We start from the raw sequence: 25,257 nt of genomic DNA on the forward strand, positions 1-25,257 counted from the left end.
CAGTTTTTTTAAGTGACTTTTTAGCCTGATTTTACCGATAGAAAACAATAGAAGTTATTTCTATTAATAAGTTCCTCGGGTTGAGCAAGTAGCTGTTGAGAAGTAGACACATCACTTTGCTCAGAATAGTTTCTCCTTGAAGGTTGGTATGGTAAGAACCCCACTACTTTTACACTATATTTGTTCTTCCAGAAAAAGGAACCTGTGACTTGAACAAAGAAAAGTGCAGAAGAAGAATCTGCAGGCCAGACTCAAGGACTCATCGGTGTAAATGTTCTAGTGGCTTTATTTTAAGTCGAAATAAACAGTTCTGTGAAGGTAATACATGAATCTCCCATCAGCTTTATTCCATCAGATGAAAAAATTCTTGTGTTCTTTTACTTTACTCATATTTTATGAAAAAACACTCTGAGGTCTTAAAATTCCAGTTGTGCCATTTCAGTTTTGTATCCTTCCATGTTCTGAAATAGTCTAAAAGGAGACCTATGAAAGTGCCACAAGTCCTATTCTTGCAAGAAATTTTGGTCTTAGCCTGAGTAGTTAAAGGAGCGTCAGATAAGTAGACATGCTTATGGTTGCTAATTTAATTTTTATTTAAAAATTAAACAGATATATCACCAAAGGTGAAACATTGAAAAATCCTGCAACAAGATGGCTGTCTTAAGTCCCACTTTCAAAAAAGACACAAATTCTTACCATGCTTCTAAATGATTTGATCTGGATTGTTTTAATAAAAATCTAACATTACTATTAATAGTAGCTAACATATCACTTTTAGAAGCATCTTTTTCACTATGTAACCAGATTTGAAAAGACATAAAGGCATCAAAATTTCTAGCTTACAGGATTTACAGACCTGCCTGAGGAGCAGCCATCCAGTTCTCAGGAAATTCACCAGGATTGCTTTCTGAATTTCACCTTCCAAACCACTTCTGTGTTTTGAGAATTTTACTTAAGTCATGTTGGAGCCAAATTTTTTAAAAGAATTTTTTGTCTGAAGAAAGTGTCTAATGTAAATTTTTTGGGTGGACACAGGATTTAACTGGCACTGGAAATCTGTATGAGAAGGCATACTTTTGAAAGTCCTCTAGGCACCTATGCTGGACACATGCAGCCTGAGTAGGTTTTGCTAGAAGGTTTTTAAATTTTATTTGAATAAGGTCTGCAAACCTGCTTTTTTGTAATTCATTAGGGCCAACATATTTTTGTAAAATGAATGGGAAAAAGAGGTACTTCTTGAAGACTGTTGGTTTGTTGCATTAATCAAATTCCCTCACACTGGCTGATGACATTATTCTGACAGACCAAGTGCTTCTTTTGGCAGATATCAATGAGTGTGGCTTCTGGAATCATGGCTGTACTTTGGGCTGTGTGAACATCCCTGGTTCCTATTACTGCACCTGCCCGAGAGGTTTTGTTCTGCTGCCTGATAGAAAAACATGTCATGGTAAGTAGCAGTAAAACATAAACACTTTGAGTATCATATTGGAGAGAGTCCTCATTTAACATTGGAACTGCTGAAAGTTTTGTGTGTTGCATTGCTTGCTTCTGATCCCTTATTATGTAAGTAGGATCAGCTTAAACTGAGTGAACCAAATTCAGATGTCATGTTTAAGGAAGTATAAGTTACACGTGAGTAACCAAGTGTGAGCCTCCTCAAAAAAAAAAAAAAGAGTAGGTCTCCAGAGAGACCTCTTTGCTCAGATTAGGCTCTGTGACACGTTCCAGGTAGATAGACTTATACCTTTTAAAATGTGGTTTCTGAATTTGGCTCACTCTGGCTATCCTGCATAAGAATTTGCACAGTCTCTGAATGAGCAGCTTACAGCATCATCTTTTTTTCTCTTCAGATCAGGGTTGATAGCATTGCTAATGTGCGTGACATTAATGAAATTAAATGCATGTGCATCAGTTTACAACAAATAAGACACATGGAAGTACTCATAAAGTTGTTTATTCTGGGGATCTGCTGCACCTGTGGGGTTTTTTTTCTTTTATCAATTAAATTGTATATGAGAAGTATGCCTGAGAGAACTTATCCATATAACATAGGTACATAAAGCAGAAAGCTCTCTGAAGCTGCATAAATATGAATAAACTAAATGCGGAGAACACAGAGAAACGCAGGGAAAAAACAAAGATCTGTCTGTCAGTAAGCTTCAAGGACCATATTTTAGTCACAGTAAGAGTCAGAGGTGAACTTTTTTTTTCTCCCTTTATGCAGCACTGCGTATATTCAGCCTACAAATGAATTAAGCCTTTTGAGAGTAAGTCTAGAACATAAAATGTGAAATGCATCCAAGTTTTGAAGTCTTGGGATATTCCCAGTCACTTTTCTATTTCATAATGAAGTGAAACTTAGGCATAGGCAAAGGTCCTTCTACCTTGTTTCCATGGAAATAAAACATTGGTATATGCCCCAAGTAGAAGTGCCAGTGCACACCAATGAGTTCAGTCTGGATCATGGCAGGATCAGGACCTAGGGTACATTAAATATCACTACTAGAGAGTAAATGTAGCTGTAGAGACTAACAGACTCTAGCAGTCAATTTATTTTAGTCCTCTAAGAGTCACTTCTCCCTCTCTATTAAGAGGGAGCCAGGAGCAGGATTCAGTGACACAAACGTAGGGGTCCAGGCTGTGTGTGACAGCTGGAGAAGGCAGCCAGATGTGACAGAAGACCTATGGGAGACCTGCAGCCAGAGGCTATTGGGAGGTGGGATATCCTTTTGTGTCCAAAACAACACTTAGACACTGTGCAACTCAGTCCTACTCTGGATGACTAGCTTGAACTATATGCCTACATTTTGAGTGGCTCAAATTAGATAGAAAATAATGTTTTTCTAACACAGGCTAGGGATGCAGCATGGACAGTATAACTCCTTAACTACTGCAGCACAAGGCAGATATGTCACCAACTGTGCAACTTGAGAGAAAGAGAGATGCAAGGTGAGAAGTCCACATGCTGACCAGACATTTTGATACTTTCTCCTCCAAGTCCTTTACGAAGCTCTTCATTTAAAGCCACAAGCTCTGGTCAGAAAGAAACACGAGAACAGTTTCTTGACCCTCTTCACTGTGCTTAAGTGGTTAGAACAATCCAGTCCAGAGTGCAGTTGCCCTGGAGAAGCAATATTTGCAACAGCTATGTACCATTTAAGCTGGTGTATGCAGCTGATTCAAAGAAGCAGCTGTGGGAAACTCGCATTAGTTCCAGTCTTCCAGCGGGTGTTGCCATATGGCACTAGAATTGGCGTAAAGAGATGCAGCACTGCAATACAGAAGGTGGAAGGAGCATATCCTGTGAAACTGCATTAAAGAAATGCTCACAAAAATGTTGGGGCTCCAACAATTATAATGGAAAGTAAAGGAGAGCTATTTCCAGGTCCTCAGATGGTTTTGCCCCTACAGCTTCAAAAATTGCTGCTAAAGAACATAGCTTTATTTCTGGAAAGTTCATCTTCTGTTTTCATTGATTCTACCTCTGTTACCCTTGGAGTTGTAGGAAAGTAGTCTTTCCTCATTCTCTTTTTGTTTTATACTTATTCTTTCAGTATAACTTCCTTGTAGTTTTCAAAACCAGATCTATTTTTGATGAAATGTAAAAAAGAAAGTTTTAAAAATTATTTCTATTTTGATAACATGTCTTCATACAATTTTGGAAAATTTAAAGCTGATCTGTATAATGGCTTCAGGACCCAGCAATTTTGGCTTTCTCCTTTGCTATAATTACGAGAGGGTGGGAAAAAAACAACTTTGGAAAAAAAACCAAAACAAACCCCAGAAAGACCACAGAAGCGTTGTACTCTCAACATCCCACTTCTATTTTTTCTTTTTTCTTTCTTTTTCCTTTTTTTCTTTTTCCTTTGCTATTTAAGAAAGAGTTGTGGGTTTTTTTCCTCTTTAAATTACTGTAGAGCTAATTTCCTGTACAAGTAACGACACCGAATGTAGCCATGGTTGCCTTCAAACGTCTGAAGGGCCTGTTTGCTTTTGTCCTGAAGGATCTGTACTCAAAGTGGATGGCAAAACATGCACAGGTAAGTAACATTTTTTCTAGCTGTGGTGACTCCCAAACTCTGTTTATTCTTGGCACTGAGAGCCAGAAGTGAATAAAGGCATTTTACACTCATTTTGCACAGCTGTAAATGATTGGACAAGACAGGAGGCAATGGAATGTCAGGTGCTTTGAGTGCCGAGATGAGTAGTATTCATCTTCATTTTTAATAGATGTTTCTTAGCAGCAACATCCAATGTTTGGAAGCCAAATTCTTTTGTTGTCAGCACAGATCAAGGCATCTCCCAGATGTTTGTCACAGGAGACATCTAAAATTTGTATTTGAGGGGAAATGTAGATACAAAATTGGGGCTTGGGTGAAATCTGAAGATGACTTTATTGACATTGTGCAACCCAGGTTCAGAGTCACTCTAACTTACAGCAATTTCATCTAATTACCCACAAATGTAATTTTTGCAGTCAGAATATTTGAAGCTGCTACACCCACTAATTTGTCATTCCCCATTCCAGCAAGATTTCCAAATTCAGGGACCTGTAGCTTTTCAACTGTATCTCTTCAGTCTTAGGGATCCATTAATGCCAGACTTAAACCTTGAAAAATCCCCTTCCCTTTTACATCCCTTAAGTATTGTGGACTGTACTGTATACGTAGATTCAGTCAGTGTTGCTGTTTTGTTAAGGACACTCCACTGAGTAAGCTCAGGTTGGCATTGAGGCTATAACCATTGTACAGCCCCAAGAAGAAAGAATTGTTTCTTTTTGTATGAAATCTTGCTTTGTAGTATTAGAAAGTAGCAATTCACCATCCTAGCCTAATTAACTTCTGGGGAGACAATGGCATTAATTTGCTGTTTCTTTGCATGGAGTGCACAGTGTGATAAAATTTGTTACTCTATTGTAGATGGGAGGAGACTTTCATGGGAGAAAGAGTTCTCTGAAATAATGAACACATGGAAGCCTTCTTCATATAGTCCATCCCCCCATCTTCTGTTGTGAATTTTCAGGAAAAACTCTGGAAGAAGTTACTACTAATTTGCTTTCACTTCCTTAGACTTCTGCTTTCAGCAGGAGGCCTTTCAGTAAATCTGTCACTCACTGAGATGCCTTGCAGTGTAGAAATCCCAAGCAGAGTGAATCATTCTTTTGCTCATACCTCTGATTTTGTTGTATTTTTTTTCTTAGAATGGCACAGTTAAATTTTTCAAATGCTCTGTTTAAGGTTGCACATCTCCAGATAATGGTGGCTGTAGTCAGATATGTTCTTCTTTAAGCCCATCCTCCTGGGAGTGTTCTTGTTTTCCTGGATATAAGCTTCAGCAAGACAGAAAGCACTGCACTGCTATAGGTCAGTATCTTGGTATGCCTCCATACTTCTGCCAATATAAGCAAAACCATTTGAGAGTCCTTTAAAGTGGGTTGCATAACTGGGATCCATTTTTGCACTGGTTTTAGGTTATTTTGTGAAACTTGGGAAGTATTAGTTGTTTAGAAAAATAACCTATTTTGGAAATATACCAGAAAAAGTACCAGTATATGGTTCACTCTGCCTCACAGAAGATTCAGTCTATTATCCAACTACTGCATTTCACTCTGGGCTCCTGTACTGCGGACGTCGATCTGCCAGTATTCAGGTTTTTCTGCCTTCATACAAATGTGGGTGTAGTTTCTGCCCAGTGTTACAGAATTGGGGTTGAGGTGTCTACATTTGGAGAACAGGGCAGGGAATAGTCTGTTGAAGGACCTTCCCTACGAGGGTATTTCTCCCCCACTGGTCCCAGGAAGCCCAGGTATTTGATGTGCATGTTTGGTTTCCAGGCTCTTCTGTTTCTTCTGAAAAAAGGCCAGACCGTGGAGAGCAGCAAGTTATAACCAAATGCATGAGAGAGAGGAGGAGAAAGAAGTTTGTGATTTGTTTCAGAAATAAAGGAAAAGCTTTATTTTTTGGAGGACAACATTTTTCTTGAACTGTGAAAGGCTTCTCATGCGCAGAAGTCAAGTATTCTGGCATTTATGGTGATGCTGTGATTGTCTTGAGGCTAAGTCACTCAGTGTGAAATGCAGCGGGGCTAGTGACTGCCTTTATCACAAATTTTGTGGCTGATCTTGGGCAAGGCACTGATACTGAAAACCTATATTCATGTTTATCTTTAATTTCTGAGGCAAGTGGAATGTAGGACAAGGGCCTTCATTTCTTCGTGCTTCCCTTCCTCATTTTGTCTTCTACCATTACTAACAATGTTAGCTAGGTGGTAATGCAGGCTAGAGATCACTTTGAACCTAGTGGAATTAACATATGTGCAAATACTCATCAACAGGTCCTAAGCCATTTTTGTTATTTGCAAATGGCCAAGATATCCGCCAGATCAGTTTTGATGGAACAGATTATGCAAGTTTACTTGACTGGCAGATGGGAATAGTCTTAGCACTGGACTCTGACCCGGTGGAAAATAAGGTAAGGCATTAAAAATGAGAGGATTTTGAAGTGTCGCAAGGACAAATGGATTGGACTTTCATGTGCCTTAACCTTTCTGCTCTCAGTGATCCAGATTACAATTTGTGCTTCTCGTTGTTCTGTTGCCTGTCCAGGAGCACAACTGGTACAGGATGCCGAACATCCTTTACTTACCAATTGAATGTGCTTTGTACATTGACATGGCTAATTCACAGAGAATTTGGATTTCTAAATTCACGTCAGGCATGATTTCAGTTTCAAAGAACTTTTGTGTTATTGATAGTTTTCTCTCTTAAAATTTCAGTACTATTTTCTGGAAATATATTGTGGTTTGTTTTTTTTTTTCACTGGGTAGCTGTAAAAGCAACAGTATCTTTTTTCTGTACAGCTACATCCCACGATTCCTACTAAATGTATGAATAATCTTAACAAGAATTACTTCCCATGTCCTGACATTGTTGAACAAAACTGCTGAGCGCTCGCTGGGTTTATTGCTCTTACAAATTGTATTCCTTATATTACCATACATTGTTGTTGGAAACGGGAGTCTTCTCTGCATAAAGAGCTGTTTGTGTGGCTGCATCCCAGTGCCCTGCTCCTTGCCTGCAGATTTGGGAAGAATAGGAGTTCAGCTGTGCTTTGCTAAACCTTCTGCAGCAGATAGTTATTTTTTCCCATGGTGAGACGTATTTACACTGTAAAAGTGTTACGAAAGACCCTGGATGGTGCAGTGAAAGCTGATGAGGAGCCCGGTTAAGTTGCTGGAAACATCTCAAGGCCTGGACGAACACGGCTAAACAAATGCGAATGTTACCAGATCTGTGTTACAGGAGGATCATTTCAGGCGCTGCTGGAACATGGCCGCTTGCTCCTGAAATAGGGCCCTGCTGGGGAACTGGGAGTTGTTCCGTGCTCTGCTGAACGTAGATCAGCTGCGCCGGTGAGGCCGGGTGTGCAGCCTTGTTCCACTTCTGCAGGGAGCTCTGCACGACGGCGCGGTGGGCAGTGCGCGGGAGAGGTGACGTGCACTGGGCCAGCCAGGCTGCAGCAGCCCGGTCCTGGCAGCACAGAACGGAGGACAAGGCAAATTAGCTCAGCATCGCTCTGTGCTCCCATGGTAATTGAATTAGCTGGTTTAATGCTAGAGGCCTCCCTCTTGCTTTGTTTGGCCTCGTGTTTAGCATCAAAACTAAGTTATTTGTTTTGTTGCTACTGTTTGCCAAGAAAGCCTCAGCATTGCTTCGCATATTGTTCTGCCATACAATGTTTGGCTCCTTCTGGATATCAAATGCAAGACAATTTTTTTTTCCTCATTCTTGGAAAACACAAACCTAGTTTCCCCACCAGCAGAGAACTTTTATATTGATCCAAAACTGAGAAGCCTCTTCTGGAAATGTCAGAGCCTTACAGAATAGACACCTGGTAAAAAATTAAGGTAAGTGCAGGCTGAAAGAGGAAAAAAAAATAGAAGAAAATTATATAACTCCTCTTCCCTTCCCAGCTCCTTGACACACATACACTACTCCTCTCTTCTCCCTGCTCAGCCCTTTTTAAAATGAGCAGCCAGTGAAATGATAACATACTTCTTTTTGCCTGCGCCTACTCTTGCTTCCTCAGCTGTGCTTCACGTGAGGTAGCTGCTTGCCGAAACAAAACCGCAGGATATTCAGAGGGCTGTATATAGGGCAACAAGGATTTACGGCTAAGCACAAGCTGCCTGTAGAAGTCATCCTGGTTGAAGGATAAGTGCCTTTTTAATTGATCAGGGATCACAGGTTACCTGTGCAGCTTTTTGTGAATAAGCAGTTCAGGGAACTTTCAAGATGAAAAAGTTATTTTAGAAGTGGAACTATTAGACAAGGGAAATAGAGCAGAAAGTGAGATGGGAACTAATAACACCTCATCTGTTATTTCTTCACAGATTTACTTTGCCCACACCGCCTTGAAATGGATAGAACGAGCTAATCTGGATGGCTCAAATCGTGAAAAAGTTATTTATGAAGCTATAGATATACCCGAAGGCCTTGCTGTGGACTGGATTAACCGTAAATTGTATTGGACAGACAGAGGGTACATGCTCCATAGTGCATTTATGTTGAAGCATGCCATAAAATATTTGGATTAAATGACTGGTGGTACAGAAATAGCTGATATATCATCCTAAATTCAGTAACACTTCACATTCTGGTTGGGTAGCTGTAATCTCAAGTATATACAGTTGGAAGGTTCTTTAAAACTGAAACACTGGAAGTTCACTTCGAGTCTGCTATTGTATTTTTATCTTTGTCTTTCAAAGAAGCAAGGGTTTGGGCTCAGTTGCAAGGAATCTAAAGCATGTACTGCATATATACATATACGTATGTGCACACGCGCATGTGAATATATATGTCTACATTTGTATCTATATACATACACTGCATGTGTGTATATATACATATATCTTTATATCTTTTTATATATATACACACACACACATATATATATATTTAATAAAAAAAAAAAAGTATTACTGTACCGAGTACGTCTTGGGCAGAAGTCAGCATTGTTGACAGCTAGAATCATGCCCATTTAAGCTAATGGAGAGTCTTTGTCAATTATCTCTAATAAAAGAGGAATGACCACTGGCAGACAATATTACTTCACATTTCAGCTAATATCTAACCTTACATGCAGAGAGAAACAAAATTGACCTTTCGTGAAAAGGCAGTCTCAGATCAGAACACATAATGAAGACTCCTTGAGAGTGGTCATGATGTTTCAGTGTGACCCATAATTTATTAGTCAATAAAAAGTGGGTTTGAATGTCCAGATCACCTTCTTTCCCCCTTTTAAATATGCTGCTAGTCCACTTCCTTGTTATTAGGTACAATCTTGTCTACATGATTGCACTCCTGTATAAATATGCCAGTGTTTCTTGTGAAACGGGAAATTGTGGTGCTCGACTCTGTAGGACAAGAGTCAAGGGTGAAGCTGTGAATTTGTATCTGCCACTTCCTTCTCACACTCACTGCATTTACCTGTTTGTATTCCACCTTTGCGCGAATATATTTCTCCTTCCATTTTAGTGTGGCATTTCTTTGCAGGTTCAGATAAGCATGGGAGGCTGTAGGCTTGCGTTCAGGTAGAGGCTGATACTTGTTTGGCAAGGTGAAGTTTGTAGCAATAAGTACAGTTTTCTGGAAAAAAGTTGGATTCAGGGACTGGCAATGTAGGTTCTGTACTTGACTCTGGCATAGACTTTATGAGTGATCATATGGACCTTACCTTCATTTTTTCCTGTAAAATAGATATAATGTGTAAAATGGTTGGCAAGTTCTGGATGAAAAATGCTATGCAAAAGTACTATTTAAAAAAAACTTCTTTATACATTTGATAATGCCATTCAGTTAGGATTTTGTTTTTCTCCTGACTCCCTTTAAAGCTAACAGTGATCTATTAGCAATCATACTTCCAACTCATTATTTGCCCAGAAAAGGAGAACTTCATGCCTCCTGCAGAGCAGCAGGTATTTTATCATCATGACCTGGACCAGACAAAGAGGCAGTAACATGAATTACTTGTTGATAAAACAACTAGACATTGTACATCAGCAGGATTATTTCCTGTCATCGTAAAGTTACATATTACAGTTTTGTGCTAAACTAAAGCAATGCAAAAACTTAGTACATTCTGCCTGAGAAGGTAATTCAAAAGATAGCAGGGAGGACCTAACAGTGCCATGTGTGTTGCAGGAAGGCATGCATTGAAAGGAGCAATCTGAATGGAATGCAAAGAAAAATGATCATCTGGGAGGATATCTCCCAACCCCGAGGGATTGCTGTTCATCCATTTGCTAAGTAAGGAATGATTAACCCAGTTAATTGTGTAATACTTGGGGAGGCTTTTCAAAAATGAGCATGCCAGCCTTGCCCTTTTGGCAGTCAAAAAGTACATTAGTCTCATGTTAGGATACTCATCGCCTTGCAGAGTTGTGTGAACTGCAATGCTTTATTGCTGGGTTTCTTTTGTGAGTTGGGACATGTTCATTTCTCATATAGATTTTAAAAAATACCAGAAACATTAAAGATATTGTGTGCGGTTTAAGCTAAAGAATAGCACGAGCAACTGAAGTCACCCTGACGGTTGTAAGCACCACACTACAAACTTTGATGGTTCCATATCTATTAGCGTGAAGAAGGTAGTCACTTTTAACCAATGGTGCTTACAAAGGATTTTTTTCACCATGTTTCAGTTTCTGAGGAAACTAAACCAAATCTACTGTTGTGGAGATTTGTTGATTTAAATGCACCTTATATCTTCTTATCTAGTGCTGAGATGATCACAGGAGTTTTGGATGTTTAAACTTTTGATGAAATTCTGGCCATTTTAATGAACGGCAAAGCCCCATGGATTACAGTCAATATGGCTGTAGTAGGATGATTTAAAATCTATTGATTTTTTTTTTTTTTTTTTTTTTTGATGCTCTTATCCTGCTATAACTAAGTACTGATGAATGAAGGAATGAAGCCAAATTGTGGCGGGTGTTTTGTTAGCTTCACTCTGGACATAAAAGACCTGAAAGAATCTTTCAGTAGAGGTTGAACACAATAGAGGCATTTTGCAGGAAAACTTTTATGAACAAGTAGGTTCAGGGAGATTGTTCATTAGAATTATTGGTAGAGGTAAAGCCTACTAGGAGAAAGAGAGGAGGAAACATCACTAAAACCTTCTTTATTAGAAAGTTAACAGTGAAAGGAGGAACAGACATTATAGCAATGTCCATAATTGTAAAGTCAGTTTTAAAGAGGATCTGAGACACAATTAAGGCTACTGAAAATACTGATCCCTGCATTGGCTACAGCAAAACTGCTCATGTAAATAAAGCTAAGTGAATCTGTGGGTTATTTCAGTAAACCTGACAGAGGCAGCTGATGCCTGGGAAGACTGGAGTCCAAACTTCAGCAGTAATTTGTGATTTTGACTATCCTCATTGTGAGCTGCCAGGTAGCACTGCCCATTCATTGAAAAACAGTAAGCACTCAGTGTCTAACACTCAGGACTCTAGAGGGAGACCCTGAGAATCATGATTTTATTCAAAGAAGAAAAGAGGCTGGGCCTGATACTGGTTTATTTTTTAAAAATAAAATAACCTGAGGACTCTTGCTTGCTTTCTGTGAGTGGTGGGTAATTTTGGTTCCCTTTGTGCATTGTTACACCCTTGTTTAGACAAGGGGCTGGCTAATGCATCATCTTCTGTTGCCTGGGTTTGCTAAATCGCTGTCAGCAGTCACGTGCAAAATGCAGAAAGCAGATATGAAGAGTTGGCAGTTAGGACAGGTGGGAGTTGTTTTTCAAAGGTTTGTGCCAATGAAAAGAGTGGGGATTCTGCTTAAGTCCCAATGTAATCACCTGGAGTCTTATGGCAAGTGTGAAAAGATCAGCAGCCAATACATTTGCTTGAAGTGTGCACTTTTCCTCATGTGCCCCAGGCCTGTATTGCTCTGATCTATCTTTCTGCTTTGAAAGAACTCCATGGAGAGGAGGACAAACATTTACTTACTGACTTCCTGTATGCATTTTGTTTTCTAAAGGAGATTATTCTGGACTGACATGGGGGTCAGTCCCCGGATTGACAGCTCTTCATTAGAAGGCATCGATCGCCAGGTTATAGCCCGTACTGGTCTGGTGTGGCCCAGTGGAATAGCTCTCGACTACTTAGCCAACAAGGTGTACTGGTGTGATGCTGAGCAGTCGGTGGTTGAGAGTGCAAACCTGGATGGTTCTGGTCGTCGAGTTCTTGCACAGAATGATGTAGGTGAGGCTTTGGGGTTGATAATTACCTACTGCTGTTTGTCAATATGCATGTGTATCTGCATATGTGCATGTGAATTACAGGCCAGTAGCTGTGCTGTATATCCCATGCAACTCTGTGTTGAAGTTAATGGCATCACTTAGTTCTTCATTCTGTTACCCAGTTGACTTTTATTTATTCATTTTAGCAAAAGAACACCTTTCTAACACTCTTTGCTTTTACTAATCGGCCACTTTGCATTGTACAGAGAACTTCTCTGCCTTCACAGAAAAATGAAAAGAAGGGAAAAGTTAGAAATGTGGTTTGCTTGTCCCATGCATGGCTGCTTAGTGTAATTCAGGTTTTGCTGTGTTTGTCACACCAGCGAGTTATATTGATCTAAACTGGAAAAGAATGAATCTTGGACATTAAGGACCCTGAGCAACAAACCTGCATCTGCACAGTGTTAAACACTGGGATGATTCTAAATACACAATAGACACTGAATGGAAAAACGATTTATGCGATATGCTGGTGGTTGTTATGGCTGAGATTTCTATTGTTTGGCACATAACTGTGTTGTTGTAGAGCAAGAGAACAGAAATATTAGCAATGAGGAACTGATGTTGTACCACATCTAAAGTAAACCATGTGTTTAAAAAACCTTGTACATGGCAAAGTAGTTTCTGGAGAGGACAATTCCCTTTGTGCACGCTATCTCTCTGGGGACCATTTTGTAGGTGTGCATACAAAACATGGGCACAATGAGGACTCTTGGCTCAATACCATGACTGCCATGGGTAAAGAGTTTACAGTTACTCTGTTAAGCAGCTGCTGTTCTAGTCCATGCTCTGAGAAGACGTGTGTTCATCTACTAAGCCAGATGCCCTCCCACTTGTTTGAAGGTGAGCAGAGTGAGGTCTTGGAGAGAGCAGTGTTCTCCAGTTTGTAAGACATCAAAAGCCCTGAGCAGAGTGACTTCCCAGCATTCCTCTCTTTTCCCCTGCTGTACATATTCTGCTGTATGCTCCACCTTGCAACTGATCTGCAAAGCAGGACTGTGAAGCCTGTTGACAGTTTCACTTTGTTCCTCCACAAGGAAGGAGACAGTGTCGTATGGGAAGAAAACAGAGAAGGAGAGCTAGGAGTGCTGGAGAAGCATAGGGTATGGGAAAGGAGGTAGGCTTGGAGCAGTGATACGGCTCTTTGGAAGTGGGAAAAAAGGACATCAACACCTGTATGGAAAGAAGTGAAAGAAATGAAGTGCAGACCTGTAGGGGTATGAATATAGAGGGACAGAGAGGCTTGATATCCTGATGTTTTGCTAATGCTGTTAGTGAGACCAGGATCCAGCTTCTGTTCTTGGACAGCTGTATGCTCGAGGACAGGAAGGTGGCGTCTCTGCATAGGCATTCTGCTGTAACATGAATTTTTATTACAGCAGCTCCCTCTAGTGCCCCTGTACTGAGAATTCATTCAGTACAGCTGCATGCAAAATAGGTAAAATTATTTCTGCTCTTCTGCTAGCCCCGTTTTCAGCTGTGAGTAAAACAACCTGTAAGCACCTGGCAGTGAACAACACAACCATTCCTTTTGTTTATGCAATGGGTCAGGTTTGCACTGTTGTGGAAAAGGTTCATGTGATTATTTATTTTTCTGTTCCTGCTATCACCATTCATGACAATACACTTCTATTTTTAATCCTTGATTTATTTATAAGTTAAGAGGTTAATGAAATGCACGTCAAAGCAGGGTGTTGTTTGTTGATAGTGCAAGCTATAGATCCTAAAATTGTGAGTAAATGTTTGGATGGGGCCAGTATCTAGATCTTGGGCTAGTTGCTCAAATTTCATGGAAAGAAAAACCAAGAACCATGCCCAGCAATTAAGTATGGTTCACTGGAGGTAGTGAAGTGCTAATAGAATAACAATATGCTCTTCAACTTAACACTTAAGAACACTTAAATGGTGTCTTAGAATTTTTTTTTTTGTGTGTAGGAGTGGGGTTTTTTCAGTTTATTTGTGATGTGTATTTAAGATATACTAACACATACTCCTTCTCTCCAAAGTTCTAATTTATCTGTTGTTTTGTTTGCTTTTTTGCTTGGCTTTGATTTTTTTTTTTTTTTTAATTTTTTAAATACCTTTTGGGATCCCAATTTCATTACTGAAATTAAACATCACCTAGTTGAGGTCTACATCAAAACCAAAAAAACAGATCATTAAATCACATGCCTACAAAATATACCTTTCAGAGGGGCTCAGACTGCAGTGGTGCAAACTGAGGTGCATATTTAGACTGTGAGTAAGGACCAGCACAAAGCAAACCTGCTTCAGCCAGGAAGCACCCACTCTGAAACCAGGTGGACATCCATAGAAGAACAGTATATGTTCTCACCTTCCATTGCAAAAAGCTTGCCCAAAGGCTATCCTGAAAGCAGGAGATTTCTAAATATATAGAAAGAATGCATAGTCCCATATGGACTGATGACAACTCTTCATCATGACAGAGATATTAAAAAGAGTCAGAATCATTTTGCAAAGATCTTTATAAGGATGTCTACCTTTATATATGAAAGTGTCCTTTGGATTCTGAATTGCTGAGCTTCTCTCTGAAAGTTAAACTAGGGATCTGAGTTTTCCTAGTGCAGATAGTGTTGTGCTACTAAGGAAAAAGTGCTGTAATCTGAACTTGGGGTGGAATTTCTCTCACCTACTGTTAATCATGTAAATGTTAGGTGCCTGGTCCAAGCTGGTGTCTAGATTCCTGCTGTAATCAGTGAAAAGAGAGGAAGCTCCCTGGATGATCTATTTCATCCTGCGGTTTGTGTTAGCTCTTACTGTTAGTTAGCTGGCTAACAGACAGTGACTAACTAGTCACAGCCTACTGCTGCTAGTTGGCTGAAGTGAGGAAAATTAATTCCCCTCTTGAATTTTGCACTGTGATGACTTGGCTAGTGAATGTCTATGCATGTTTGTATGTACATGTGGATCACTGTATTGCACTTGTGTGTACTTTTGGCACTTGCATGTACTTTTGGCACTTGCAGAGACCGCACACTGGCTTTGGGGTCCTACCAGGAGTCAGTGGCTATAGTGTCTGTAGCTACCAGGCTGCCCTGTGCTGGTACACATATGCAGGATGACACATCCATGAGCTCCTCTCCTCCTTGTTATGTGAAGGCTGTAAAAGGAGCTGTGTACCTCAGCAGCTCTGTGCTAGGCCACTTATTGGCAGAGGAGGGAGGCAGTCCTTTTCTGAAAGGCTGGTCCCAATGCTACTTCAAGAAATGATGATGTCTGAGGTAGAAGCATCTACTGAACTTGATCTGGTTGGAGGTCACCAGCAGTATAGAAACTGTACTGAGCCAGCCAAGCGTCATAGCCTCCTCTGCTAAAAGCATAAGTAATATGTGCCCATGGTCCATCATTCATGGACACTTATCCCTCCCCATGAGACATCAAAGTGTAGAAGTGGCTATAGCTATGCCAATGTGTTGGAAGCTGACCTGTATGCAGGTACTGTTTTTGTTTACGTGGTTTCTTGTGTATGTCCTACAGATGTGGAAATAAGAAATCTAATTTCTTTGTAGGCCACCCTTTTGATGTAGAGGTGTTTGAGGATCACCTTTGGTTTTCTGACTGGGCTAGGCCATCACTAATGAGGGTGGACAAGAAGACCGGCCAAAACAGGGTACGTCTTCGAGGCAGCATGCTGAGACCCTCATCAATGGTTGTAGTTCATCCTTTGGCGAAACCAGGTATACTGCAAAAATTAAGCAGTCATTCCCTTCCAGCCTCCTCTTGTTCACTCATATCACTAGAACAGATGTCCCTGGGGAGATGATTGTCTTCTCAGAAACAGGCTCTGTAAAAGGCCTTGCATAGTCAGACTGGCATTTATTGAAAGCATCATCTGGGCATGTGTCCCAGGAATGCTAACAGATTTTGTATATTTATGATCAAGCCCAAGAATAGATGCTGATCAATTGCCACAAGGCTACCATAGTCTTCTAATTCCTATTTATCCTAGTTTATTAGCACCCCTCACACACACAAATGATAACAAATGACATGGAGAAAGATTTTGTAAGATTTATTAGTTTTGGATCAAATAATTTGATTTTCTGTTGGGAACAATCTCCCTGTAAGCAGAAAAAAGTAATTCAATAGACCAGGATTGAGAGAAGGTAATCACAGGTTCTCTATGCCCTTGTAATGTTCTTTCAGGGAATGCTAGGACTCTAAATACTAAAGTAGAAATAATGAAGGAAATTTTTAAAAAATTGATAAATTTATAAGACACAGAGTATGCAAATCTGCTTTCCTGCCAGGGGCTAGGTGATAATATATGCTTTATATGTGTGTCTGGTTTTAATTAAAAAAAAAAAAAAAAAAAAAAAAGGATGTTCCAGTTTTTGTCAGTCCTTATTCTTTTCCCAACTGCTTCAGCTCTGCACAGCTAACAGGAGATGTTGACTGAAGAAGCAGCTTGTTAAGTTGCCTGTTTTTCTGCATTAGGGGCAAATCCTTGCCTTTATGAGAATGGAGGCTGTGATCAGATCTGTGAAAACAATTTTGGAGTTGCCCATTGCATGTGTCATCCAGGATTTGGGAAAAGTCGAGATGGAAAAACCTGTCATGCTCTGGATGCTTCCAACACAACAGCAGGTACAATCCTCCAGTTCCAGAAAAGACCCTCTCCAAACCCTTGAGGATCCTGACAGAAAGGATTGGAAAATATTCACCTTGCTCTACATAATGAATGATGGTTTCTCTGAAGAATGAAAACACTGGGATGTTGTCCTGGGACAATAACATGTTTTCTGACCATTGTAATTTTCCCCTTGGCTTATTAGCAGTAAGAGAGATGTGTGCAGTGCTAGCAAGTATTGTGAGCAATGAGTTGCATTCCTTGTCTCTTGTATTTGAGAAAACCCACCAGTGAGTGGTTTTAGGAATAATTTGAGGCCAGACACAGGCTAGTCTGGGAGGATATTGATGTTTATTTTGAAAGGAAACCCCCATGATTATTGGAAAGTAGACAAGTGATAGAAAATGAGAAAGTTAGTTCAGTAGATTTAAATAGTCTGTGTCACTTTTTTCTTCTCTTTTTCAGGAAGCGTCTCTGTGCACGAGGGGGTAGCACCAATGCCAACACCAGAGACCTTACTCCGAAGCACCCAAAGCAGTGGGATATTCAAGGATACAGAGAGTGGGGAAAAGAAGATCAGCATTTTGTTGATGGCTGAAATCATGGTATCAGGTAGAGTCCGATGATTTCCTCCCTTTATTTACTGTGGGGCTCTGGACAGGTTTATAGAACAGAAAGAAATCATAGGCCTGAAAGGAAGAAAGGCTCGTTGTCAAGACTGGTGGCATTCATGCTCTTAACCCTCTTACAAGAAGTTGGGTCTATGCAATTATGCCAGGCAGCGCTGCTTTTTTGTTTGTTTGTCTCCATGTTCCTTTGCTATGTCAACAAAACTTGATAATATTATCCAGGTCTAGAGAGCAAACATTTCTAATTTGGAACACTTGTGAAAGGCTCTCCCTTAGATTTTCTGAGTATATTAAGTACAAATCTCTCAACAAAATTACAATAAAGCCATTGAATTCTACATACGTTCAATGACACTAGATCATGAAATTGTACAATAGGTTTTGTATACAATATTCAGAAATCCTAATACTAAACGACTCTTCAACTCCACCTCGACAAAGATGACAGCTCTAATGATTGTATTGGCTTGTCATAACTAACCCTGGAGAGCTATGTTTCAAACTTTGACTGTATGTTCTGGTTTTCTTGTTAGTTTTTTGCTTGGTTGGTTGGTGGGGTTTTTTATATACAGTACTGTCCTGGTTTCAGCTGGGATAGAGTTAATTGTCTTCCTAGTAGCTGGTACAGTGCTATGTTTTTGAGTTAGGTATGAGAAGAATGTTGATAACACACTGATGTTTTCAGTTGTTACTCAGCAGTGTTTATACTAGCCAAGGATTTTTCAGCTTCTCATGCCCAGCCAGCAAGAAGGCTGGAGGGGCACAAGAAGTTGGGAGAGGACACAGCCAGGGCAGCTGACCCAAACTGGCCAAAGGGGTATTCCAGACCATGTGACATCATGTCCAGTATATAAACTGGGGGAGTAGAGGTGGGGGGATCGCTGCTTGGGGACTAACTGGGCGTTGATCAGCAGGTGGTGAGCAATTGTGTTGTGCATAATATGTATATTCCAACCCTTTTATTATTACTGTTGTCATTTTATTAGTGTTATCATTATAATTAGTAGTTTCTTCTTTTCTGTTCTATTAAACCTTTCTTATTTCAGCCCACGAGTTTTACTTCTTTTCCCGATTTTCTCCCCCATCCAACTGGGTGGGTGGGGGTGGGAAGTGAGTGACCAGCTGCGTGGTGCTTAGTTTCTGGCTGGGGTTAAACCACGCAAGTACCTCCTTTGATTGGTCCAAATGCATCTAGTAGCTTTTTTGGTTTTGTTTATGCTATAGATCAAGATGACTGCACTGCACTAGAATGTGACGTCAATGCACAGTGTGTTTTGCTGGAAGATGGTGCTATGTGCCAGTGTTTGAAAGGATTTACCAGGAAGGGGAAATCGTGCTATGGTAATACAAGACATTAATACAACCTTCTGGAAAACCGTAGACTAGGGGAGAGGAAAAAAAATCTGTATTTTCTCACATTGGCAGCTCTGCTGCGTGATCCATCACAGAAAGGTCAAAGGTATTGCTTGTTTTGAAAGAGATGATGAGCAGAGAGCATGTGGGATGAAATGGCTAATTATCACATGCCTTATTTTCCCCTGAGTCATGAGTGTTAATCCTATTAATATTAACAACCTATAACGGTGATAATAGAATAAAAGCATAATATATTTGTAAAAATTGTCTAATTAGAAAAGCTTAGTCCATAGACATGATAGTTGATGTATAAATTAGAAGTATGTATTAAGGAATCTCTTAAAAATTAGTATTCCTGATGTAATGTTTACATAAAAGTGCTGCTCTTGTTTCTTTCTAGCAGTAGAAAGAAGCTCTAACAATCAGACAACACATTGCTCAGAGTGGCCTTTAAGTTTTTGGACTTTCATACAACATAAGTGGAAGCACTTTGTTCTCTCATAAAGGCCAAGACAGGAAGGCATTAGAAACAATTTACCAGTTGGTGGCTGAGCATGAAGACTCACAGAAGTCTATGTTGCTATGGAAAAGAAAAAAAAAAAGGAAGGTGAAATGAATGTAATTTTTTTCATTGTGGTACCTTTTTTTTAAGCTTATGTGTTCTTTCTGAAAGCAAAGTTTCTCTCTAAGTAAGGTTGAAGAATATAAGGCTAGTTTTGAATAGGATCATTCCCTCCAAATGGGATTTTTTTTTTAAGCAAGTGATATTTGTGGAACCTCTAGGTCTCCAGTTGAAAGTAGCTGGTTGACTGTCTTAGGCTCTTTAGAACATTCCCATCAAATTTCATACCAACAAAAGACCACAAAGCCCTTCTCTTCCTATTTGCTTCAGATGCACAAATGACAAGTGACAGCATAGTCTGAGTGAGATTCATTATGTAGACATTTCTTTATATCAATTTACCTGATGGTTTCATGACCCATGTGTCCCGCCTCCTTGTTTTGTCTCGCAGATGTGGATGAGTGTGCTGTAAATATGGACCACTGTAATCGCAATGTGTCGGGCTGCATCAATACGGAAGGGGGCTATGTCTGTAAATGCCTGGAGGGCTACACTGGAGATGGAGTCCATTGCTACGGTACGGGCATGCGTGAGGGCTGTGCTGTATCTGGAAGGCTGGTGCAGGATGAATGAGCAAGAGACATGTCTTATGATTTGGGCTAGCCTTGCATCAAGCTATGAAGCTGTCAAATGAGCTCTTCTGGTTCTTTTTAAAAATCTGGTAGGTGCATGGACCCTAACAGTGGCTCCTCCAGACGGTTGACATTTATCATTTCTTCCTTTTTTTATTCTTTCCTTCCTGTTCAAAGTGTGGCAACCCCTGTAACTGATCAATATGCAAAGCCTGTAACTGTCAGTGGATACCTCCTCTCAGTGTTTGCACTCCTTTTAGTAGCTACAGCAGGAGAGAGAGGAAGAGTGGAGGGGAGGAGGGAAGTGGAGGTGAAGCAGTAAAGTTTTATTGGAAATCGTTGCCATGAATATAAACGAAAGCAGGTATTGAGTGTGTCATAATACTCATCAAATAATTCCAGGTCTGTTTAATAGGCATGAGGTTCAAGGTGTTGACACTGACAACTTGAGTACATTTAGAGTCTTGTTAATAATCAGACCCACTGATTTTTCCCATCCAGCTCTAATGCCAGGTCTTTACTTCATTCCCTACATTTCTTAATTTTTTAATCCATTTTAGCAGTAAATATGATGGAACAGGAAGTTTCCCGCCCCAGTATTTGACTAGCACACAGTTTGTTCAGAACTTTATGAGAGTCTTGGCTTCTCTTTTGTCCTTTCTTTTTCCTTTTTCCTATATAGCGTAATTCAAAGCCCATTAAATTTGACACAATTCTTACATAGTCTTTACTGGGCTTTGGTTCTTCGACACAGATAAGGATGACTGAAAAATTAAGAACAATATCATTATTATGGGCAGGGTGTGGAAAGTATCAGAGGCAGGAGGTTCGAGAAGGCATTCTGCGTACACTGGTCAGAGATCCAGAGCTCATGTCTTTGAGGCTGTTTGCAAGTGCAGGCAGAAATGACAAGCTCCTCTTGCTGTCCCAGTACCACCTACAAGGCATGTCCCCGGGCAGCCCTGGGATCTCACTGTCTGTGGTATCATTGCTCAGCTAGAATGATTGTGGTACCTACCACTATTATTGAAAAACAGTCCATTATCTTCCTGAAGTCTTTGAGTCCAGAATATGGTAATATATATTTTCACAGTATTTTATAAATGATGCAATGTTGCTATGATGTAAACAGAATTCAAACTAATTTTGTATTTGGTGACTTGAAATATACTATAAAAACCAGAAACTGGTAAGTAAGAAATTTTATACTTCAGTTTTAGACACCTGCATGCATGCACAGTGTCCAGAAATGTGTCAGTACATCCAGACATGGTACAAGATGAGTTCGTGTTGTGTTGTTGAAATCACGTTTCTTGGAACATGCTGCAACAGTTTTGTTCCTGTATTTTTGCTTCTAAAATTGCTCTGAATTTTCTATACTGTTTTGGGCCAGACCCTGTTAATTTTACTGTAGGAAAAGTCCCAGTGGTTTAAGCAATAATTTCACACAAATTGGGATGATAGATCTGTGATTTTGTTTTCCCAAAGTAGATCTGGCAGGTGTATTCTGCTGACAGCTCGTGAAATGAATCAGAGGTCCCAAACTCTGGTATGTGAACCCTTTCAAAGTTCCCACCTTTGAGGGGGTGCTTAGGCAGGTGCCAGCCCAGGGGGTGAGTGCCAGCCTGGCAGGAGCTGCCGCCAGGGGCTGTGCTAGAGAAGGTGTGGAGGCAGAGTGAGGGTGCACAGCAGGACGGGGGTGAGAGGAGTGTAGGAACATAGCATGGGCTCTGAGCCTGGAAACTCTTCTTGTAATCAGGGAGTCTCTTCATAGTAATTCAGAGACTCGCTTCATTTCAGAGTTTACACAAACTGGATAAACCTATAGGTTTCTAGACCCTTTCCTTCTGTCTAAACTTTTTGTTTAGGCTGGACCAGGTGGGTGGTACAGGGGTGGGCAACTCCCCACTCTCAAACCCTTGTGCTGTCTTAATGCAAAAATGCCAACTGACAGTACTCTAGTATTCATCCGGTGTGAGAGCTATGACTAGCAATGCCAGGAGAATATAAATACAAATAAGTCTTCTCTTCAACTCTACTGTACTCCTTACGTGTCATGGGGAAGCTTTTCCTTCTTTCTTGTGGAGATCTTCTGCAGCAGCATAGGATGCTCTGAGTGGCTGGGCAGGCTGCGATTACTTGATGTAGAAAGTATGCTGGTTGCTCTTCCATTGTGTTTTCCCTGAAGGCATATCTGCAGAGGGAAAGTCTTTGGTGTTTCTCCTCACTGCCAGGAGACTGTAATGCTGCAACTGCTGCCCTTTTAACTGATGCTCTGAGGCCATTTCATTCTTCTAACTGCAGACTGTTTGGGTGACAGATATTGATGAGTGCAAGACAGGGTCCCACACCTGTGGAGAGAACATAACCTGCACAAATACAGAAGGAAACTTCACTTGCTCGTGTGCTGATGATGCTTCTGGAACTGGCATTGGTTGCAGTGAGTAAATGGAGTGAGCAATTAAAAAGGAAGTGGCCCCTGACTAGGTACTGTGCTCTTGGATAAATCTTTATACCTGGAAATTAAGGAAGCCCTGTATAGTGACATACTGGGCAGCTTGTGGATCTATTTAGCCTTGCTTTAGGAGGCTGTTCTGAGGTGGGCTAAGGAGACCAGATTCGAGTTTAGTTTGGAAATATCTACATTAAGGTTTAATGCTAATTTTCACTGTCTAAATGTAATGACACATTTATCTAGTGGACTTTACAAACAGCAGCAGAAGTAAATGCTCCTTGGAGGTAACATTTTGGAGGTGATTTCAGTCTGTGTAATTTTCCAAACTCTCCATGCCTTCTTTCACTCTGCAGAAGGCTAGCACAAAAACTGAACATAATTTAAGTCCCATTTAATTCTTCAGAATAAGCTAGTCTTTCAAGCCAATTTTTCAAAAGGGCTCTGAAACTCTAGAAAATCTGGTTACCAGTTTAATGAAGGGAGCTGCTGAAGTTTCAGCACTAGTGACTATCTGACCCTCATTTCAGTGCCTCAATGTGACAGCAGCATTCTCTGAAAATGTGGTGCTAAGTGACTCATCATCTTACTCTGTCAGCCCTCTTCATGGGGTGAATTTTACTCAGATCAAGTGACACTCTGATGACGGAGGGACACTGTGTGATTGTCACAGATTTGTTTCTGCAGAAAACCAGAAGGAAATTATAGCTTTTTTAAGTAAAAAGCCTGTCAGGATCCCTACCCCCCTTTTCAGTTACTTAAGTTTTCAGTAGTTTCAGGTGTGACTCAGGAAATGATGATTTTAAATGATGCGTGACTTGGAAGTAATGCCTTCTAGGTTGCTCAGCTCTAAGTCTGATCCCATGTCTTCAGGGATGTTAACACACTGTTTTAATTCTTTGCCTAATAAGCTCTTCTAGCAAGTTGAAATTTTCTTTGCAGAATGCAGTCACACCTGCAGTTCACTAAAATCACTCATCCCTTTCCATTCAGGCTCTTTGCCATGGTAGTTCTCCTGCAAATGAAATTTTAAAAACCAAATGTCATTGAAGGTCATGTTGCAATAAAACTGGTGTGAGTCATAAAACTGATCCCATAAATGTATGAGAGCGATTAGGAGCATTTCTGCTAAGCCATACTGCTAGAAATTCTTTGCCATGTAGATGTGTCATGGTTTAAACCCAGCTGTCAACAATGCACCACGAGGCTGCTTGCTCACTCCTCCCTGCCTCCTCCAGTGTGATGGGGAGGAGAATCAGAGAGGAGAAAGAAAAAAAAAAAAAAAGAACCTCATGGGTTGAGAGAAGGACAGTTTACTGGGACAGCACAAGGAAAGAAGTGACAACAACAACAATAGTACTGATAAAAGAATAGACAAAACGAGTGATGCACAGTGCAACTGCTCACCACCTGGATCCCAACACTCTGCCACTTCCCCTGCTGAGAAACCACCCCCCAGCCCGCTCCCCAGTTACATACTGAGCATGATGTCACATGGTATGGAATATCCCCTTGGCTAGTTTGGGTCAGCTGTCCTGGCTGTGCCCCCTCCCAGCTTCCTGTGAAAATTAACACTATCCCAACCCTTCCCAGGACAAGCTGTTTGGTTCTGACCTATAGATTTGCTGTAGCATGAAAGTAGGCAAGAAAGCGCTCCTTTTCTGTAAGGGCATGTTTGCACTGTAGGTCATGCTGTGCAGAGATATTAGAGCTACCTTTAAAACTAGGTAGTTTGAATACCTATGTAGGTGACAGTGTGTGCAATTCAGAGCAGGCTACAGAACCCTCTGAAGAATTGGGTCAATAGAGTTCCCTGCTTCCCCAGTGATGCTGTTATCTGTACCTGAGCTAGCTTGAAACAATAAAAAATGTGATCTGCAGTCACACACGGATGCAATCAACTGGACAGCAGCAGAGTAGAAATAATCTGCATAAGAATAACAAGTTGCTTGTGAAAACTTCTCAGTCTGAGATCCAAGTGCATGAAATACAGTCACCCTTCACCTGTACATCTGACTGGTATTTTATGCATCGTAGAGATTTACTATACCCTAAAGCTGCGTAAGTTGCAAAAATAATTTAAGCGTAAGTAACTAGACAGCCAGTACAGTTTTTCTTCAGACCTGTGCTCACACATCTAAACAGACAGAACGCTGCCAACCGCTGTGGGTTTTTTTGTTGCAAATCTAGAATCAAGCATATTTAGTATTTTGATCTAAAGTTCTGTGTGCCTAAATTTGATAAGCAACATAAGCAAATAGGTAAAACACAAGTAATTGGTCAAAATTAGAGATTTTTACCTACTTTCCTATCTCAAAGTCCTGGAACTCTTTTGTAAGATCACGTTGCCAATGTGGCCAAAAGTTTTACATGTCCTTGTGAAATCCTGTGTTTCAGAATCTACTGTGTCCCCCACTGTTGTCAGCAATGAATACTCCACACACCCTGTGCAAGGTGATATTGTAGGATGCCCTCCTTCATACGAGTCATACTGCCTCCATGGTGGAGTGTGCAATTATGTTTCTGATCTGCAAGACTATGCCTGCAAGTAAGTACAGAAATTTGTATTGTCTGTGCTGATGAATGGTATCCTTAGGGCTCAGTTGAGTGCAGATGTGAAGTGTTTGTCCATAAATTATCTGTTCATTACTCATGCTAGCAATTATCATTAGACTCTGCTCTTTTCTGTAAGTGATCACTGTAAGTTTCTGTAAGTGGTCACTCCATTCACAC

The 25,257-nt window shown here is 40.4% G+C and overlaps 1 protein-coding gene across 5 annotated transcripts in view; it reads left to right on the forward strand.

Moving 5' to 3' along the window:
• Positions 1 to 25,257, forward strand: part of EGF (epidermal growth factor) — a 65,369-nt gene that overhangs the window by 26,002 nt on the left and 14,110 nt on the right. For 2 of the 5 annotated variants that reach the window (XR_012651102.1, XM_075032884.1), the window contains exons 7-21: positions 193 to 318; positions 1,325 to 1,447; positions 3,918 to 4,040; positions 5,238 to 5,363; positions 6,334 to 6,470; positions 8,392 to 8,540; positions 10,202 to 10,306; positions 12,041 to 12,264; positions 15,833 to 16,000; positions 16,761 to 16,910; positions 17,359 to 17,505; positions 18,747 to 18,863; positions 19,892 to 20,017; positions 22,393 to 22,512; positions 24,922 to 25,072. Coding sequence is in view for 4 of the 5 variants with exons in the window: in XM_075032884.1 (XP_074888985.1) it covers positions 193 to 318; positions 1,325 to 1,447; positions 3,918 to 4,040; positions 5,238 to 5,363; positions 6,334 to 6,470; positions 8,392 to 8,540; positions 10,202 to 10,306; positions 12,041 to 12,264; positions 15,833 to 16,000; positions 16,761 to 16,910; positions 17,359 to 17,505; positions 18,747 to 18,863; positions 19,892 to 20,017; positions 22,393 to 22,512; positions 24,922 to 25,072 (2,092 nt within the window). In the remaining variant the exon portion in view is untranslated. The remainder of the gene's footprint in view (positions 1 to 192; positions 319 to 1,324; positions 1,448 to 3,917; positions 4,041 to 5,237; positions 5,364 to 6,333; positions 6,471 to 8,391; positions 8,541 to 10,201; positions 10,307 to 12,040; positions 12,265 to 15,832; positions 16,001 to 16,760; positions 16,911 to 17,358; positions 17,506 to 18,746; positions 18,864 to 19,891; positions 20,018 to 22,392; positions 22,513 to 24,921; positions 25,073 to 25,257) is intronic. The other 3 variants (XM_075032898.1, XM_075032892.1, XM_075032912.1) reach the window with 3 other exon arrangements.

This window comes from Buteo buteo, chromosome 1 (genome assembly GCF_964188355.1).
Source record: "Buteo buteo chromosome 1, bButBut1.hap1.1, whole genome shotgun sequence".
Classification (NCBI taxonomy): domain Eukaryota; kingdom Metazoa; phylum Chordata; class Aves; order Accipitriformes; family Accipitridae; genus Buteo; species Buteo buteo.